Source organism: Lacerta agilis, chromosome 14 (assembly GCF_009819535.1).
Source record: "Lacerta agilis isolate rLacAgi1 chromosome 14, rLacAgi1.pri, whole genome shotgun sequence".
Classification (NCBI taxonomy): Eukaryota; Metazoa; Chordata; class Lepidosauria; order Squamata; family Lacertidae; genus Lacerta; species Lacerta agilis.
In genome coordinates this window covers 11,553,541-11,573,216 of record NC_046325.1, presented here as the reverse complement: position 1 = coordinate 11,573,216, position 19,676 = coordinate 11,553,541, and the positions used below count along the sequence as shown (strand labels likewise).

At 42.2% G+C, this 19,676-nt stretch overlaps 1 protein-coding gene across 1 annotated transcript; it reads left to right on the top strand.

Moving 5' to 3' along the window:
- The first annotated feature begins 1,300 nt into the window (after positions 1 to 1,300).
- On the top strand, positions 1,301 to 18,472 carry LOC117057441 (vomeronasal type-2 receptor 26-like). The gene is made up of 8 exons (XM_033168285.1): positions 1,301 to 1,518; positions 3,236 to 3,527; positions 10,708 to 10,871; positions 11,946 to 12,237; positions 13,131 to 13,991; positions 14,485 to 14,712; positions 16,581 to 16,707; positions 17,569 to 18,472. The coding sequence occupies exons 1-8, from the start codon at positions 1,301 to 1,303 to the stop codon at positions 18,468 to 18,470; spliced, it is 3,084 nt and encodes a 1,027-aa protein (XP_033024176.1). The 3' UTR covers positions 18,471 to 18,472.
- The last annotated feature ends 1,204 nt before the right edge of the window (positions 18,473 to 19,676 follow it).

The window sequence follows — 19,676 nt, the reverse complement described above, 5'->3', positions numbered from 1 at the left end:
GCACAGTTCCATCACCTTCAACCTGGGGTGACCAAGAAAACTAGCCCGGACACAAACCAATTTTGGGTACAGGTGGAACTAACTGGGTACCCGGAATACACCACTGTTTCGGTACTGGGTTATGCCCTATTTCACCCAACCCTTAAAGACTAGGATTACTCAATGGCTTAACCACCAAAAGTTTTGACGTTTTCCTATAGGAAGGCAAAACCTGCAGGCCAGGAAATTTGTCTACAGGCAAATTCCTTCCCGGCTCTGAATACAGCAACTGTTAGCAATCATAGCAAGGTCAGCAGGCACAAGAAATATGAAGTGCTTAAAGAGAATGATACTTAAGGAGGAAAGCAATGTTAGGTCATGACCTGAAAAGGTCAGTTTACAAGCATGGTAATTAATTGACCTGAATTGTGAATGGAAATAATAAGGGAGAGTGGGAGGGTGTCGCTCTTCACCCAGCCGTGTTGAGAGAGGTCCCTGTAGCTGCCCTTTTAAGCCTCACTGACAGGCCAGACAAGACAGCAGCCAATGGCCGCAGCCAGCAAGGCCCTGCTCTCCAGGAGGCACCACTAAGCTGCCCATTTATAGTGCCTTTTGGGTTGGAAAGACCCCTCCCCTTGGAGATCCACCGACCAAGGAGAATTCCTCTCCAAAGGCCAGCAAATGTGTGTGCCCAGGCCATCGGGGATGGAGGCTGAGAGTGAGGGTACGCAACTGTCCCCCCCCCTGGAAACATGGTGAGCAGCCATTGTTCTCATGCCACGTGCTTGATGTGAATCCAGGTCCACTCAGCCAAATTTCAAGATGCTGACAACACCGCACTACATTTTGGAGTCTCCATTTTTTTACAAGGTCTTCTATTATGAACTTCTAACTTCACCAATACATAATTGGCTCCTTATTATCTACTGAAAGGGAATTAAACACAACAGTTTTGAATATGTGACAAGCACATTTTCCTCTTCAATTCCACAGGGGTTCACAAGCATTGAATAATTAATTAAATTCCAGCTTGGTTATTAACAGGGCTATAATTAAATCTGCTGCACCTCAAAAATTCCTATTATCTTTCAATTGCCACTTGGAAAAGTAATGCAAAGGACACTAAGATTAACAAGACAAGAATAATTTAAATAGCATCTGGGATTCACAAGTCTGATCTCACATACTCCCAGATTGCATCGTCTCGGGAAACTTAACTACCATTCAAATGAGACAGTTTTTATCTTGGAGAAGCTAATTATAATATTGCCAGAGGAATCACGGTTTCCATGTAGAACAGACAGTTGCCTTTGTATTGAGAATGGTGGTTTTAGTGTTCTTGCTGCTGGAACTGATTTCTTACAATGTATGTGAGGCTTACCTAGCAAAATGCAGGCTCCAAGGTCCACACCGTCCACTTCACACGTATCATCAGCCAGGGGAGTTCCTCATTGGTGGCATTGTTTTCCATGGTAGCTTCATCTCCTCTCCGGCAACATTCACTGAGGAACCCCCATCTGCACTGCCTGAAGAGCTTGTGTAAGAACTAAGCCACTCATCTATTACAGCAGAGGAGTGTTCAAACCAAGAGTTACAGCCTCAGAATAATGAATGAGGCTCCAAACCTCTACTCATTTAACTGGGGAATGCCACTTTAGATTTGAATGGGACTTAAGCTGGTGCAAAAAAAAAATCACAGGACTCTCTTGTGAATTAAGAGAATACTGTAGAACCTCCCATTTCTTGATAGGAAAATAGATATAAATTTATTGAAATGTATGCATGTTTGTGTGTCTGGGAGAGACCTTTTGAACATCTAATTTTGATAGACCTTATCTGAACTAGAGTGTTAGTAAGAATGAATTTTTAAAAACCTGTTCTGAAGCTGAATGTCCTTATGGTTTGATTTTCTGATCTTAGGCTAAGGTTTGTTTCAGCACGAAAAGGTACTTATTATGAAGTATAGAATTCAGTGAATTCCAACCACCATCACTGCCTCATGAAAACGAGGTCATTGCAGGGAGAACCTAGAGAGACCAGAAGCTTTCTAAGTGTAAAAAAAAAAGACCTCAGACGTGTAAGGCAAGACGTCCCATGAGCCCCACATTAGAAACTCCTGCTCTAAATACTATTAAACTTAAAATATTTGAAAATTACGACAAAAGTAACATGAATTCCAGTAGGGACAAATGCACAAATCTAAGATGAGGAACACTTGGCTTGCCAGTAGTACACTATACAGAAGTATAGTGTCCTGATCAAAGGAAGTAATAGTACTGCTGTATTCTGCCTTAGTCGCTAGGAAAGCTGTGTCCAGTTCTGATCACCACAATTTAAGAAGCATATTGGCAAGCTGGAACAGGTAAAGGGGAGAACAACAAAGATGATCTGGAAACCTAGTGTTATGAGAAACAGTTAAGGGAGTTTGGTATGTTTAGCTATGATGAGACTAAGGGGAGGAATGATAGCCATTTTCAAATATATCAAGAGCTGTCACCAGGGAGATGGAACAAGGTTGGTTTTTTTTTTCCTTGTTCCAGAGGTTAGGACACAAATCAGTGTATTCAAGTTGCAAGAAAGGAGATTTCAACTAAAAACCAGGAGTAACTTTCTATTGATAAGAACTGTCCAAAAGTAGAGTGGACTGAGAGTTAACTCCACTGATGTCAGGGACCATGCTGAGGAGGGCTGCACTGAGAAGGAATGGTAGGGGCACACACACACACCCCGCTCCAGATCAGGATCCTGAACATTCCCAGGAGAAGGAGTAAAGCATAGATTTGGAACAGTGGTTTGCAGAGGTACATAGTTTGAAGAAATTTTCTGGGAAATACTGGATGGGCAACAGCTAGGAGAAGAAGCGCTGGGAGAGGGAGAGCTAACAGATTCACTCTCTCTGGGAAGCATTCCTTTTCCCAGCCCAAGGAGAAGAAGACCTGACCAGCTGGTGGAACAGAGAGCACAAAGATGAGCTCTGATGGGAGGTATGATAGCTGTTTTCCAATATCTCAATGGCTGTCACCAGGAAAATGGAACAAGAGTGTTTTCTCTTGCTCCAAATCAGTGTATTCAAGTTACAAGAAAGGAGATTGCTACTAAACATCAGGAAGAATTTTCCATTGATAAGAGCTGTTGAATAGTAGAATGGACCGAGAATTAACCCAAATGAAAACAATATAATTAACTGCTATCTTGATATATTAAAGGATACATTTGTTGAAGTTCCTGCTGATACCGTTTGCAACTCTCATTCTAGGGTGGTGCCTAAGCTTTACCAGCACATTGTGGCCTTGGCATTTGCAGTGAAGGAGGTCAACGAAGACCCTCACATCCTACCCAACATCACCCTGGGCTTTCAGTTATTTGACAGCTATATCAATGCAAGGAGCACATATCTTGCAACACTGCTACTTTTATCCAATGTGGAGAAATTTGTCCCTAACTATATATGTGATGTCAAAAATAATTTGACTGGGGTCATTGGGGGACTTGATTCTGAAATTTCCTTTTATGTGGCCACTATTTTGGATGTCTATAAGATTCCACAGGTAGGACACCTATGTACAATACCTCTATTAGCTTGCATAGAGGAAGAAACAGATTCCTCAGCATTCCTTCAGGGTGTATCAACAGTTCAGGGTGAAGATGAAATTGGAACTGTGTACACCACCTTGAGATCTTTGGAATACCAGAAAAATATGTAACTCTCCTCTGTCTTACACACACATCTAGAACACTGATATCCCAAAGGCCACTGATGGGAGAGTGGGTTCTTTCTCATTATGAGGAACCCTCTAGCCGACTCACACAAATTTATTCACGCTCTGCATATAGCAGATTATCGCTGTCCATTACTTCTTTATGCAGACGATGCGGTGCTCCTCTCCTACTCTAGAGTGGGTTTAAGGAGGGCAGTAAAGATTCTTGTGACCTTCTGCCATTTAAATCACCTGTCCATTAGCCATTCCAAGTCTAAAGTATTGATATTTTCAAGGAGTCAGAAACTCTATCCGTGGAAACTGGAGGGAACGAAAATTGAACACGTGTATAAATTCAAATATTTAGGAATTTTAGAGTCGGTCCAAAGCCAATTCTTACGCCGACTCTAAAAACTACCATCATGCGTAAGTAATGCAGCCAATCACTTAGAAATGAAGATCCCCTCAGTTGAGTCAGTTTTGTGGAGGCGAGTTTTGATTTATTGGCTAACCCTTTGGCATAAACTCCCGAACCTCTATCTTATTCAATGCATGTGGCAGGATGATTTCACAAATTTGTGGACTGGAAAAGTCCATGCCAAATTGCTGGCTTATGAGATTTCTCTTTCTGAATTACTCAGACTGGATCTTACGGTGGCAAAAAGGTGCATAAATCAAAGTCTGGAAGATGTGGAGCTATATCAAAATCTCTTAACTGGTGGGGGAGTTTGTTCGCCGTTAAATATTGGCATTACCCGTATTTACCGAGTTCCGTCTTATCTAATATCACCCACGGTTGCTTCACATCGATACGCCTTCATTAAAGCTAGGTTTAATGTTTTCCCATCAAACGTGCTGAGTCACAGATTTACTAAAGGCCAAGTTTCCCCCATGTGTGCCTGTGAAAATAAATCAACTGAATCTCTACAGCATGTAATGTTCAATTGCCCTATGTACAGTTTGATCCGTGCCAGTATATTAAATCTGATAAGAAGAAGAAGAAGAAGAGTTTGGATTTGATATCCCGCTTTTCACTACCCGAAGGAGTCTCAAAGCGGCTAACATTCTCCTTTCCCTTCCTCCCCCACAACAAACACTCTGTGAGGTGAGTGGGGCTGAGAGACTTCAGAGAAGTGTGACTAGCCCAAGGTCACCCAGCAGCTGCATGTGGAGGAGTGGAGACGCGAACCCGGTTCCCCAGATAACGAGTCTGTCGCTCTTAACCACTACACCACACTGGCTCTAATTCAGTCCATTGCTGATAAGCCAGTTGACCTACGTCTTGCTTGGGTTCTACAAGATGTGGACCCTTACATAACTCTACAGGTTGCTAGATTCCTAACAGCCGTCATCTCGCACAAGAGACAAAATGGGATGTCAGCCGATCACTGATAGTTAGATATGTTTTTCAAAAATAGAATTAGACATTGGTTTTAGTTTGATGCTTAAATTTTAATTTTAAAATTTCTCTGAGATATGCTTTTACGGAAATGTTAATATTGGTCCTTGTGAGTTGTGTTATCTTATTTGTGGCTTGTACGGTGTCGTTGTTTTATTTGATTCTCGTTTGTTTGTTCTGTTTTGTATTGTAAGATGGGCGCAAATGCCGAATAAACATCTATCTATCTCACTGGCTGTTTTTAGTTATGCATCATTTTCTGCTTAGTGAGGAGGGTATCTGGACTGAGTTGCTGTGGAAAAGATAAAAGCTGACATGTAGGTACCAGCACAAAAATCAGTGAGTAGGGCATGTCAAATAAGCTGCTGGAGAAGAGGAGGAATCGCTTACAGCAAAAAAAATAAAAATAGAAATCTGACAGGAAGGTGCCAGTACAATAATTATTCTTCTTTACCACACCCCATGGGGTATGTGCATCATGAAGAAGAAAGAAAAAGCTCCATAGAAGAAATGTGTATTTTACCCAAATTGCAATCTTGACAAAGCCAGATAATGTCTAGGTAATCTGCTGTTTGGGGCATGTTATGTTCCCCCATTGAGTTTTATCCATTGAGTGTCCTTTGGTGTATTTTAGGCTTCTTTGTGTGTGTACTGTAGAATATTTGGAAATATAAGTTGAGCTGCTGCCTTATATAATTTTTTTCTAGACTCCAAATTTCCATGGTTGAGAATTCATTTCTAAAATTGACTTATTTTCTTTGAAAAAACAATCATACATTTATACACACATTATTCTCTAACAGCATGTGTTGACCAGAAGACTCAACAATTCTTGTAAAAAAAATACATGTAAGCAAATCTGTATCTGGCCTTAATTCTCAAAGAAGGAGTCTCCTTCTTTGGAGGTCTTTAAACAGAGGCTTGACAGTCCTCTGTGAGGAATGCTTTGATGGTGTCTCCTGCTTGGCAGGGGTTGGACTGGATGGCCCTTGTGGTCTCTTCCAACTCTATGATTCGATGATAAAAATATGTCTTACTTAGATAAAGTGCAGGGTGTATGACTCAAAATAAAGAAAATAACTCAAAAGAAAAATATTTTTTCATAGAAAAGAAGAAGAGGGGCAAGAAAAATGCAAAATCTGTTGAGAAATTCCTTCATGCCTGAAACTCAAATCAGTTAGTTAGTTAGTTAGTTCTTTAGTTAGTTGGTTCTATCTCGGTTTAGGTTTTTGTGTTTAACTTTTGCAATGCAACTCCTTTTTGAACCTGCATCTATTTATCTTCTTTGTCTACTTTCTGCTACCTTATTTCCAGGATTCTTCAAATATTGATTTGACATACATCTTTTTTTGCTCCATTAAAGTTACAAGACCTGGTCCAGAGTGCCTTCTCATGTTTCCCCTGTGAATGCTAATGTCTAGCCTCTTTGAAACCATAAGCATTCTGAATAGATTTTATAGCATTCCATTCTCCATTCCAATAATTAGCTTAAAAGTTATGCCCCATTTGTACTTGATGTCTTATTGTTTGAGTAGAGATGTTTTTTAAAAATTCAATTCACTTCTTTTATTCAAAACATGAGGGAGTATGATTTCAAGTCTCAGTCAATATGGTCCTCATTTAGAAGCTATTTCTTTCTTACCTAGTCCCTAAAACTAGTGGATTCTTTGACATGTAGACTGATAAATTTTAGCAAACTGTACCTTGGATTGTTTGCCCTCTTTTTGTGGCATATTTGATTCCCTTGTCACTCCAACACTGATTCAATACAAAGCAGCTTCCTCTCTTCCAAAAAATAGCAACCCACACCTAATTCAAGGATAGGAATCCTATGATCATTCAGACATTTGTTGGACATCCAATTTCATAGTTGGTTTTTGGGTTGCTTAGGGTGTGTGCAAAAGTTTGGACAGAAGGGCAGTATATCTTAGTTGAGTTGATAAAATGGAGAGGAGGTTCAGAGCATTTGGTTTACATTCAGTTGGTGCCCGGTTCGATCCTTGGCATCTCCAGGTAAGTTTGTGAATTTATTGTCTCTAAGACACGGGAAAGCCACTATCGGTAGGTGTAGACTGTATTGAGCAGGACTGCCAACTTGGATAAAATATTGTGGGTGCCCTGGTAAGCCATGCCCTGCATAATCAATCGCATGAGGCAGTGCACACAAACCATTTGAATGACAATGCCTATCAACTTTGTATGGGACCTGGCTCCCTCAAATATTTTGTTGTGGTGGCTGAAGCCCTCACAGCCCCAGGAGTTGGCTCTTATTGCACTGAGCAAAATAGACTGCTGGTCTCACTCAATGAAAGGCAGGGGGTGTGGGTGGGTGTGTAGGACAGGGAACAAGACTTTCAGTTATTTTGTCTGCTCCCATCAACCCAAGCAGAATGGTCAATGACTAAAGGTAATTGATTTTGGAGCCCAATAACAAATTCCCCGTCTCCACTGCAAACATTAGTGAGCTAGTTGGAACAATGGTTTCCCCACTATAAGTAACCTTCAGCTGTTTCTATGAACAATGTATGATCCACTGGGACTGGAGTCTTGGTACCCAGTCAAGAATAATGGCAGATAGCACAAAGATGCACTTTTTGCTGATTTAACCAAAGACTGTGATGGAAGCATCTCAATACTGTCTCCTTTCTCCCTTTCCAATATTCACAGTAATATGCAAAAAAGGAATGCTGGGTGCAAAACCAGACAATAGGTGACTGAGTTTGTCGTGCTTGACCTCTCTGAAACATGGGCAATCCAACTCTTCTTCTTTGTCTTCCTTCTCCTCCTCTACATGGCCACTGTCTTCAGCAGCACTCTCATTTTCTCAGCGATTTTCTGAGCTAGATGGGCCTTTGATCTCATGGAGCAGCACCCTTCTTATGACTGCTAGGATTGGGTAAGGGAAGATGAGGGCTATCTTACAGGCTGTGTCTTGAATTTGGCTGAAGGCCAATCCAAACTGGGTCATCCAAAGCATGGGCCAAGTCAAATGAAGACAAGCACAGATTGTCCCATTTTGGGGTGGGCTATGGGCACTGGCGTAGGAAGGGTGGGGCGTAGGGGGCAGGGCACCCCGGGCAGCGGGATCCCGGTAGGGTTCCATCTCGGCTGCCCCTGCCCCCACACTGCGTGCCCCGCCCCCAGAATGCATGTCACGCCCCTGCGGGCAGCGCACCCCACCACCAGAACGCATGTCACGCCCCTGCGGGCAGCGCGCCACGCCCCCAGAATGTGCGCCGTGCCCCAGAATGCACCCCATGCCCCTGCGGGTGGCACCCCATGCCCCCAGAACGCACACCACACCCCTGCGGGCAGTGCACCTCACCCCAGAACGCGCGCCAGCATGAAGCTCCACCACTGGCTATGGGGAGTGATCCAGAGTTTTCAGAGGATGAGTGATAAGTCTGCTAGGGTCTATTTAACCACCATGTTCCTTGCAGAAACCTCTGCTAAGTAGTTGGTTAGGGGAGGGTTTGATCCTGTTGACATTCAGAGGACATCGGGAGGGCAGCTGGCTAGCCTCCAGCTGTACCGGCCCTCCCCAGCCGAACTGCCGGGCGAACACTGACCTCTGAATCAACGTAGAAATGGTTCAGACTTCAAAAGCCTTAACACAGTCTAGCAGTTCTTGTAGTACAACAAAAGAGGCACTAGGAGGCCATGTAGATGCATATTTACAAGTAGTTTATTAAGCATAATTCAGGACTGACAAAGAGACAGTGAGAAAAACAATAGCGGAAGTGCCCAGCAATCTGTGTGCTGGTGTGTGGCAGACACATGACACATGTAAAAGTCCCATGTCTACAGCTTAAGGTGGAAAGGAATCTCAACAGTTCCTGCTGGTTTCAGGATGCCCCTATGGGAACAGCACCCATCGGGATTCAATTCCTGTTTTCAGTTGGGGGCGGAGGAAGGGGGACAAATCATCTCCTTTTTTAATATATGAAATAACACAAAAATATAAATTAAACTTTGATTGCTGTGCACAGATTGCATTTTTAGAATTGATGTTTGTGTTATGCTATGATAACATGTTCCCTTTATTCAAAAAACAATTGCATATCCATATTCAGGAAGAGTGTTCTGTCTAAACAGCCACAGGTTCCCTGAATCTGCAGTTGCCAGTTGGTCACAGGAGGGATATTTATTTATTAATCATCCATCCTTCACCTTATTAAAACAGTTTAAAACAACATTAGACAATATTTCAGGTTTCTGGGTCCCAGGCTGTACAGAGCTATAGGCACCAGCGAAAGGTCAAGTCATTTGGGTAATGGGGGCAGAAAGTGGGACAAATATGAGGGCTTTGCACAGCTCCATCACCTTCAACCTAGGGTGACCAACCAGCCAGGACTCAAGCCAATTTTGGGTGAAGGTAGAGCTAATGGGATACCCAAAATACATCACTGGTTCAGTACTGAGTGAGGCGCTATTTCTCCCAGTGCTTGAAGACTGCGATTCTACCCAATGGCTTAACCACCGAAGGTTTTGACGTTTTGCTATTAGGAAGGTCAAACCTCCAGGCCAGCCAATTTTTCTACAGGCAAATTCCTTCCCAGCTCCAAATACAGCAACCGTTAGCAACCATAGCAAGGTTAGCGGGCAGAAGAAAAATGAATTGGTTAAACAGAATGACGCTTAAGGAGAAAAGCAATGTTAGATCATGACCTGAAAAGGAAAATACATTTTACAAGCATGATCATTAATGGACCTGAATTGTGAATGAAAGTATGAAGGGAGTGTGGGAGGGTGTCACTCTTCACCCAACAGGGCTGCAAGAGTGCCCTGCAGCCACCCTTTTAAGCCTCACTGCCACACTAGATAAGGCAGCGGCCAATGGCGACCCTCTAAGTGGCACCACTGATTGGCCCCTTTTAAGTTCCCTTTTTGGTGGAAAAGACCCATCCTCTTTGGCATCCATTGGCCAAGGAGAATTTCCCTCCAAAGACCAGCAAATGTGTGTGCCCAGGCCATTGGGGATGGAGGCTGAGAGTGAGGGAACGCAACAGTCACCCGCTGGTAAAGTGGTGACCAGCCATTGTTCTCATGCCACATGGTTGATGTGAATCCAGGTCCACTCAGCCAATTTCCAAGATGCTCACAACACCATACTACATTTTGGGGTCTCCATTGTTTACCAGGTCTTCTATTATGAATTCCTAACTTCTAATTTCACCAATACACCCTTTTTATCTATTGAATTGCAACCAAACACAACAGTTTTGGATATGTGACAAAGACATTCTCCGCTTCAATTCCACAGGGGTTCACAAACATTGAATTAATAATTATATTCCAACTTGGTTATTAACAGGACTATAATTAAATCTGCTGTTCCTCAAAAATACCTGTGGACTTTCAGTGGCCACTTGAAAAGGAACACAAAGGATTAACCAGAATAATTTAAATAGGGTCTGGGATCCACAAGTCTGATCTTACATACTCCCAGATTGCATCAACTCAGGAAACTTAACTACCATTCAAATGAGACAGTTTTTATCTTGGAGAAGCTAATTATAATATTGCCAGAGGAATCACGGGTTCCGTGTAGAACAGACAGTTGCCTTTGAATTGAGAATGGTGCTTTTAATGTTCTTGCTGCTGGAACTTATTTCTTACAATGTATGTCAGGCTCACCTAGCAAAATGCAGGCTCCAAGGTCCACACAGTCCACTTCACACGTATCATCAGCCAGGAGAGTTCCTCATTGGTGGCATTGTTTCCCATGGTGGCTTCATCTCCTCTCCAGCAACATTCACTGAGGAACCCCCACCAGCGCTGCCTGGAGAGCTTGTGTAAGAACTAAGTCACTCATCTATTACAGCAGAGGAATGACCAAACCAAGAGTTGCAGTCTGAGAAAAATGACTAAGGCTGCAAACCTCTACACATTTACCTAGGGATAACCACATTTGATTTCAGTGGGACATATGTTGATGGAAAAATCCATAGGAATGTCTTGTGAAAAAACCATAGGAAAAATCCATAGGAACGTCTTGTTAAAAAACTGTTCTGAAGCTGAATGTTTCGTTTTCTGATCTAGGCTAAGGTTTCTTTCAGGACTGAAAGGTACTTATTATGAGGTATAGAATTCAGTGAATTATATTGACCATCACTGCCTAATGAAAAAGAGATCACTGAAGGGAGAGGCCAGAGACTGTAAGTGTCAGGAAAACACCTCAGACGTGAACAGCAAGACATCCCATAGGCCCCACATTAGCAACCCATGCTCTAGATACTATTAACCTTAAAAGATTGGGGAAATGAGACAATAGTAACAGCATGAATTTCAGTAGGAACAAATGCACAAATCTAAGATGAGGAACACGTGGCTTGCTAGTAGTACATGTGGAAAGGTTCAAGGGATCTGCATCAACAGAAGTATAGTGTCCTGATCAGAGGAAGTAATAGTACTGCTCTATTCTGCTATGGTTACATGGAGTCCTGTGTCCAGTACTGATCACTACAATTTAAGAAGGATATTATCAAGCTGGAACATGTGCAGAGGAGGGCAACAAAGATGGTCTGGAAACCAAGTCTTATGAGGAATGGTATAGGGAGTTTGGTATGTTTAGCTATGATGAGACTGAGGGGAGGAATAGCCACTTTCAAATATCTCAAGGGCTGTCACCAGGAAGATGGAACACACTTTTTTTCTCTTGTTAGGACACAAATTAGCTTCTTAAACTTACAAGACAGGATATTTCAACTAAACATCAGAAAGAACCTTGTATTTATAAGAGTGATTCAATAGCAGAACGCACTGAGAGTTAACCCCACTACACTCAATATGATTAACTACTGTGTTGGTTTGTAAAAGGATACATCTGTTGAAGTTCCTGCTCATACAGTTTGCAACTCTCATTCTAGGGTGGTGCCTAAGGTTTACCAGCACACCATGGCCTTGGCATTTGCAGTCAAGGAGATCAACAAAGACCCTCACATCCTACCAAATATCACCTTGGGCTTTCACTTATATGACAGCTATAACAATGCAAGGAGCACATATTTTGCCACACTGCTGCTTTTATCCATGGTGAAGAAATTTGTCCCTAACTATATATGTGATGTTGAAAATAATCTGACTGGGGTCATTGGGGGCCTGGATTCTGAAATCTCCTTTTATGTGGCAACTATTTTGGATATCTATAAGATTCCGCAGGTAGGACCCCTATGTATTATACCTCTATTGGTTTGCATAGAGAAGGAGGCAGGTTCCTCGGCATCAGTTCAGGGTGAAGGTGAAATTGGAAGGAAAACCATGTACACCACCTTGAGACCCTTGGGAAATAAAGGTGGTACATAATTGTAATATAAGGAAACAAATAAACCTGAATAAAGGGGAAGGTTGCAATACCTGAAAAAGTAGGTAACTCTTCCCTGTCTTACACACACATTTAAATCACTTATATACCAAAGGTCAGTGATGGGAGAGGGGGCTTCTCCCTCACCAGCTGTTTTTTGTTATGCAGCAATTTCTGCTTAGTGCGGAGGGGATCTGAATAGAGTTGCTGGGGAAAGTGGAAAATTGCTTTCAGGATAAAAGCTGACAGGTAGGCGACAGTACTAAAATTAGTGATCAGGGCATCTAAAAAAAGCTGCTGGGGAAGTGGTGTGGATTGCTTTCAGCTAAAAAAAAACTGACAGGTAGGTTCCAGTACAATCACTATTCCTCTTTATTTCACCAAACTGAATTAAATTCACTGTGGAGGTATGGCAAATTGCAGATACAATACAGCTCTGCAGGAGAACAGTAACAGCAGTGAACAGCTGATTCACAAGTAAAATATATATGCATAAATAAAGTCTTAGAAGAGGCAGCACAGTTTTGCTGTATGATGGTGTATGTGCATCATGAAGAAGAAATAAGAAATGTGATGGTCCCAGTTTTCAACACTTCTGCATGTGTGTCTTTTGTAAAACTGAGAGACAGGCACACAATCTGTGAAAGATTGGCAAAGGGCATACTTGACCAAAAGGGTTCACCACATAATGTATAAGAATACTTTGAAAGAACTCTACTTTGTCTCTTCTCTTCCTCCATTGCTCCTTTAGCTCATTTATGGCTCTGCTCCAGTGATGAATGATAAAAGCCCAGGGCTTCCCTTCTACCAGATGGCACCCTCAGAAGCCCTTCAATATGAGGGAATTCTCTCTTTGCTTCTGCATTTCAGGTGGACATGGATTGGAGTCATTGCAATGGACAATGACAATGGAGAAAGATTTGTGCAAACCATTTCCCCAATGTTTACCAAGAGTGGTGTCTGCTTTGCATTCCTAGAAAGAATCCCCGATTATAGTTTTATTTCTGAAATTTATGACATGCTACAACAGGGGGCAATCATAAACCATAAAATTCTTAGCAGCAAAGCTAATGTAATAGTGGCAAATGGAGAATCTTATTCCTTGGCAACTTTTAGATGGCTTTCATACCTATCAGAACATGAGGACATGACAAATAATGTAGAAAGTAAAGTATGGATCACAACAGCCCAGATTGAATTTGCTTCATTTGTCTTTCAAAGGAACTGGGATTCAAGAGTATTCAATGGTACTATAGCCTTTGAAATTCATTTCATTAACCCACCAAGATTTCATCCGTATGTTGTGCACAGAAACCCTTCTGGCACAGATGGGGACGGTTTTATCAGGGACTTCTGGCAACAGGCCTTTGGATGTGTATTCCCAGATACCACTTCAGACAAGGTGGAGGGGAGTATTTGCACAGGAGAAGAGAAGCTGGAGAACCTTCCAGGAACATTTTTTGAAATGAGCATGACAGGCCACAGTTACAGCATCCACAGTGCTGTCTACACCATGGCCCATGCTTTACATGCCATGTCCACATCCAGACTCAGGCACAGCGAAATTGCGTATGGAGGGAGAAGGAAGAATCAGAACCAACAGTTTTGGCAGGTAAAGGCTGAACATCCTCACCTGGAAGAGACCTGTTATTCCCTCACAAAGTATGGGTTTCCAAAATGTTGTCAGCTTGCTCATTCATCTCAGACAAGAAAAAGCACTTCTATGAGAGAGGTTTGGAGACCACTGATATGTTACTGCATTCACAGATAAGAAGCAGTGGTCATAGTCCAGAGGGATGTTCAGCATTCCCTCTATCCCATATTCACCAAATGCTCCCTCAGAGCAGGTGGTCGCAAACCAATGTTGTGTCTCCTGGGATAGCTGTGGGAGATTAAAAGAGAGAGAGGGGGAGAGAGAAATGGCTCTATAAGAGGGGGAGAGAGACCATTCGTGGTCTGTCCATCCTTGGACCCGATTTCACTCACAGTTGACTGTATTACCACCCACCACTTGCTGTAAGTCCTGCCCACAGGAAAAAGATACCTCAGTTCTGTATTAGAACTGCAGCCATTCCAAATAATTGCCTTCTCTTTATTCAATCTAGCTCCATCACTTTCTGAGAAGTATCTCTTTTAACAATACTGCGGGAGATGTGGTCTTCATCAACCAGGATGGAGAGGCAGCATCTAGCTTGGATATTGTCAACTGGATTATATTCTCCAACCAAAGTTTGCACAGAGTGAGAGTTGGGAGGCTAGATCCGGAGGCTCCTCCAGACCAATCATTCATCCTTGATGAAGATGCCATAACGTGGCACAGTTGGTTTAATCAGGTAGGGCCACATTGTTAGATAATTCCAAAGAGATTCAAGCTTGCATAGGTGATCATTCACCTGCATGTCTTCTCACTTTCTTTTAAACTACAAGTAACTGTGTAGAATATGACCAAAGCATCCAAGTACCAGATTAAGAGGCAAAAGCTTACTGCTAGAAGCCACTCAATAAGTAAAGGCAAATATTTCATGAAGGAGGTTACAAAACAGAAGAACCCTTATAGTATAAAATACAGTTAAACAAGATTAACATTGCAAATATACCTTAGGGACACACAAACAGAGAGCCTTCATCTGAATATGGGTGCTTTGATCTAGGTCAAATACCAGTTTTACTATGAAAGGGAGCCTAGAGACAGGAGTGCAGAGTTTTTTTCCAGCCAATCAGAGCCTCTGCATATATTTTGCCTGCACAAGAGGGTGTATGTGGTGAAAGAGCATGAAACTTTGAATTGGATGATCTGTTAGACCTTGAAGCAATCTGACATCAGAGTTGCACACAAGTACCTGTAGTTAGTTGAAGTAACTAAATGGGTTTTCCTTTCCTCTGGAAGACTGCAATGTGAATTTTAAGTAAAAATAGAAATCTATATTTACATAAACAAAAAAATTAGGATATTTTTACATTTACAGAATACTGATTTTTAACTGAGTTAAAGAGGATGCTTTAATAGATAAGCCCCAATATTTCACCTTTCTTGCTAAAAGGTGGAGGAATGAGGTGGTTGGGAAAAGGAGGTGTAATAATACCAGAGGAAGAAAATGAGAACAGACAGCAGCAGGTGCAGGAGACCACTATTCTTCTAAGTTCATAAGTGGAAGAGGTGGAAGCAGGAGAAGTGGTGAAGATTGAGAGAGTGAAGGAGAGAGCAGAGAGGAAAGGTGTAAAGAGCAAGTGACTGAGCATTAGGAATGGATGCATCAGTCTTTTAAAAAGAGTTATCTCAAAATATGTATTGAAGGGTTAACATGACAACTCCCTTGTTGCTGGGCGGGTTAGTTTGGATGGCCACAGTTGGGATTGGGCTCATCACGTTGCTGGGGAGATGAGCATGTTGCAAGTTAATGATTGACAGGCATAGTTGTTTAAATTCTTGCACGCAACTTTTAGGTTTCACATTTGCTGCGTGCAACGGATCTCCTGCCCGCCCGCCCTGTTTTCAGGGCCTTTTCTCTTCTTACATTTGACCTTGCTACGCCTGTCATGGGCTCGTCCGCTTTGGAGCAGGGGCCTGGTAGGAATTTTGTCCATTTGGCTGATTGGCTGGTGCCATTTGGTTTTTTGCCTACTGCATAGCAAATTGTCAGAACTTGTAAGGTTGTGGTTAGGCATTGGTTAAAATTGGTTGGTGTAGGGGTAAGGAATTGGCTGGGCCTGCCCCTGCAAAATGCTGCTGCAAGGGTATTCCGTTAAAGGAATTCAGGGGCTCATCTTGCTTTTGTCCGTCCCCCCCGAGAAGGGGCTAGGGCCATGCAAGAGCCCCTGGGAGCATTTGGGGGAGAGCCGAGGGCCTGGCACCCAGCTCCTGATCTCACCCCTATAGGTGTTTACTCTTACTGACTTCGCTGGCTAGCGGATGTCAGTTCTGTCCCAGGGCGGGGGACAGATAGTAGGAACCAATGCATAAGCAACCACTCACATTGGTTGCATTTAAATAAAGTTGTGGCCAAATTAATGCCGAAACCTTAAAACTTAAATTTGTGAATTATTGGGGGGGGGGGTGTCTTGGAACCTTGACACGCAACTTCATTGCAATTTACGTATTTGTCCAGAATTTTGGTTGTTTTGGAATCCACCAAGATTGCATTCCTCAAAAATCCCTTTTTTTGGAACTGTTCAGCATTCTGCTCTTTCATTTCTGGAATAGACTCAGCCTCTTTCTGTGTGTACTGAGAGATGTCTTCCAGGATCCAGCAAGAAAGTGAAGGAGGGACAGCCACCTTGCTGCTACGATTGCATCCCATGTCCAGAGGGGAAGATTGCAGACCAGGAGGGTAGGAGAAAAAAATAGATTAAATACAGCCAGACGCAGCACTAATAATTAAAAGGTGTTGCAAGGACAGTTGAGTTTAACTTTCAAAAGAGATAATCTACTGCCACTCCTTCTGACATACACAGGCTGCACCCCATGTGCAAAGGGAAAGATTGCAGACCAGGATGGAAGGAGACATAAAGAGATTAAATAGATCTTAAATAATTGAAAGGTGTTGTAAGGATGGCTGAGTTTACGTTTCAGAAGAGATAATCTACTGTGTGTGTGATCCTGCCTCTTTTAGATCATTGCATTTCAAATAGTCTAAATATGCTAATCAAATAAGAATGACCATGCATTGAGATTACAGGTAGGTAGCCATGTTGCTCGGCCGTAGTCGAAACAGAATAAAAAATAAAAAAATTCCTTCCAGTAGCACCTTAGAGAACAACTAAGTTTGTTATTGGTATGAACTTTTGTGTGCATGCACACTACTGGTATCTGAAGAAGTGTGCATGCACATGAAAGTTCATACCAATAACAAACTTAGTTGGTCTCTACTGGAAGGAATTTTTTTTATCATGCATTGAGAGTAGTTGGATGGTATGTGGCTCATCTAGAGGGGGCCTTGCCACTTCTTCTGACTTAAACAGGCTGCAATCACGCTATTGTGTATAAACATTGAGATGTCAATGGCCCTGGCTGTAGCACTTACATGACTACATAGCTCTGAAGCAACTAAATCCAACAATACCACATTGCAGAGCATCAGACAGTACTAAACAGGTGTTTTGATTTAAACAGAGCTCTTTCCTTCTCAGACTGAAAGGAAACATTTCAGTAAGCTGACATGATATGAGCTAATTTCTTTACTTTTTTCCAGATATGAATGACTGTTATAAATGCCCGGACAAAGACTATCCAAGCAAGAATCGGGATGCGTGTCTACCCAAGGATATCAGCTTCTTGTCATATGAAGAACCTTTGGGCATGAGTTTAGCCTGTTGCTCTCTTTTCCTTTCCTTGATCACAGCTCTGGTTCTAGGAACATTTATAAAACACCATGACACACCCATTGTCATTGCAAACAACCGAAACCTCACCTACACTCTCCTCATCTCTCTCCTGCTCTGCTTCCTTTGTGCATTGCTCTTCATTGGCCAACCAGAGAAGGTCACGTGTCTCCTCCGACAAACAGCTTTTGGTATCATCTTCTCAACAGCTGTTTCTTGTGTCCTGGCAAAAACCTTCACAGTAGTTTTGGCCTTCATGGCTACAAAACCAGAGTCCAGGATGAGGAAATGGGTGGGGAAAGGACTAGGCCACTCCATTCTCCTTTCCTGCTCCATTGTTCAAGTGGGCATATGTACTGTGTGGCTGGCAACCTATCCCCCATACCCAGATGTGGACATGCACTCAATGACAGAAGAAATCATACTAGAATGTAATGAAGGGTCTGTGGCAATGTTTTACACTGTCCTCATCTACATGAGCTGCATGGCCACTGTATGTTTTATTGCGGCTTTCTTTGCCAGGAAGTTACCAGACAGTTTCAACGAAGCCAAGTTTATCACCTTCAGCATGTTGGTCTTCTGCAGTGTTTGGCTGTCCTTTATTCCTTCCTACATGAGCACCAAGGGAAAATATATGGTAGCTGTGGAGATCTTCTCCATCTTAGCCTCCAGTGGTGGGTTGCTGGGTTGCATATTTTCCCCCAAATGTTATATAATGTTACTGAAGCCTGAGCTGAACAATAGGGAACAGCTAATAAGGAAGAAAAATTAAAGAAATAATAAACCTGCCCTATGCTGTCTTTTGTGCTTTTCTCTGTGTGTACAGTAGAATATTTGGAAATATAAGTTCAGCACCTGTCTTATATTGTTTTTTCTAGACTCCAAGTTTCCATAGATGATAATTCATTTTTAATATTGACTTATTTCCTTGGAAAAACTCAACCATACCTTTACACATACATTATTCTGTTGTAGCATGTGTTGACAAAAAGACTCAGAGGAAATCTTGTCAAAATATACATGTTAGCAAATCTGTTTCTGGCTTTAATTCTCTCTTTTTCTTTGTTAGATTTTTTAAAATTAATTATAAATTACAAAAGTCTAATATACACCATATTATATCAATAAAAAATAGCAATACCTATTGAAATACAAATCAATTACATAGCCATTTATAAAGTTTATGTGGCCTCCCACATGCTGTACTTCAAGGTCTGATTCCCTTTAATTCTGCCTCCGGATTATTGCTGGAGGTTTGTGGGATTTGAAGACATGGTGACCCTCTAGAGACTAATAACACTACCAAATTGCAGAAACAACTGTGTGTGTCTCTGTATGTGCTCACCAAATTATTCCATTAATTAAAAAAAGAAGAAGGGGTGTTGGCCTGTGATCAGCCTGAGCAGCAGGAGACGTTGAAAGTGGGCCCAGCAATCTCCTTAGTAATGGTGGGCTTCTAAGCGAGAAACATGGCAGACTAAACATGGTGATTGATGATAGCCAGATATAATTCTTGGCTATCAAATTCACTTTGGAGAAATGTATGAACAAGGGATAAACATCTGGTGCTCTGACAAAGCTGTTTTCCATGTTGGGACACCAAGAATCATCAAAGTGCAGAGATGGAAAAGACCCCAGAGGTCATATAGTCCAATGGCCTGGAATGCAGGAGTACTTTGTCCAATGTGGGGCTCAAACCCATGACCTTGAAATAAAAAATCCCATGCTCTAATGACTGATGAAACCATGAGCTGCCAGCTGTTGGATCCTGGGTATCCTGACAGGGTTAATTGATTTAAGAGTGGAGGAATCAACATTTCCCCCCCAAAGCCACATAACAACCCTGGTGGGCATAGTAGCTGGAAAAGTCTCCATTTCTTAATTATTTCTGAGGTGGTTATAATGAGAGAGATTTCTTCATGTGCCAGTGGAAATTTACATTTGGTGTAAACTGCCTAGAAAACCCAAGTAACTTGGC

Coding starts and splice junctions, on each gene's coding strand:
- LOC117057441 (XM_033168285.1), top strand. CDS start 1,301: ATGGTGGTTTTAGTGTTCTTGCTGCTGGAACTGATTTCTTACAATGTA. Junction 1,519..3,235: donor GCACTGCCTGAAGAGCTTGT/GTAAGAACTAAG, acceptor CTCTCATTCTAG/GGTGGTGCCTAAGCTTTACC. Junction 12,238..13,130: donor ATATCTATAAGATTCCGCAG/GTAGGACCCCTA, acceptor TTGCTCCTTTAG/CTCATTTATGGCTCTGCTCC.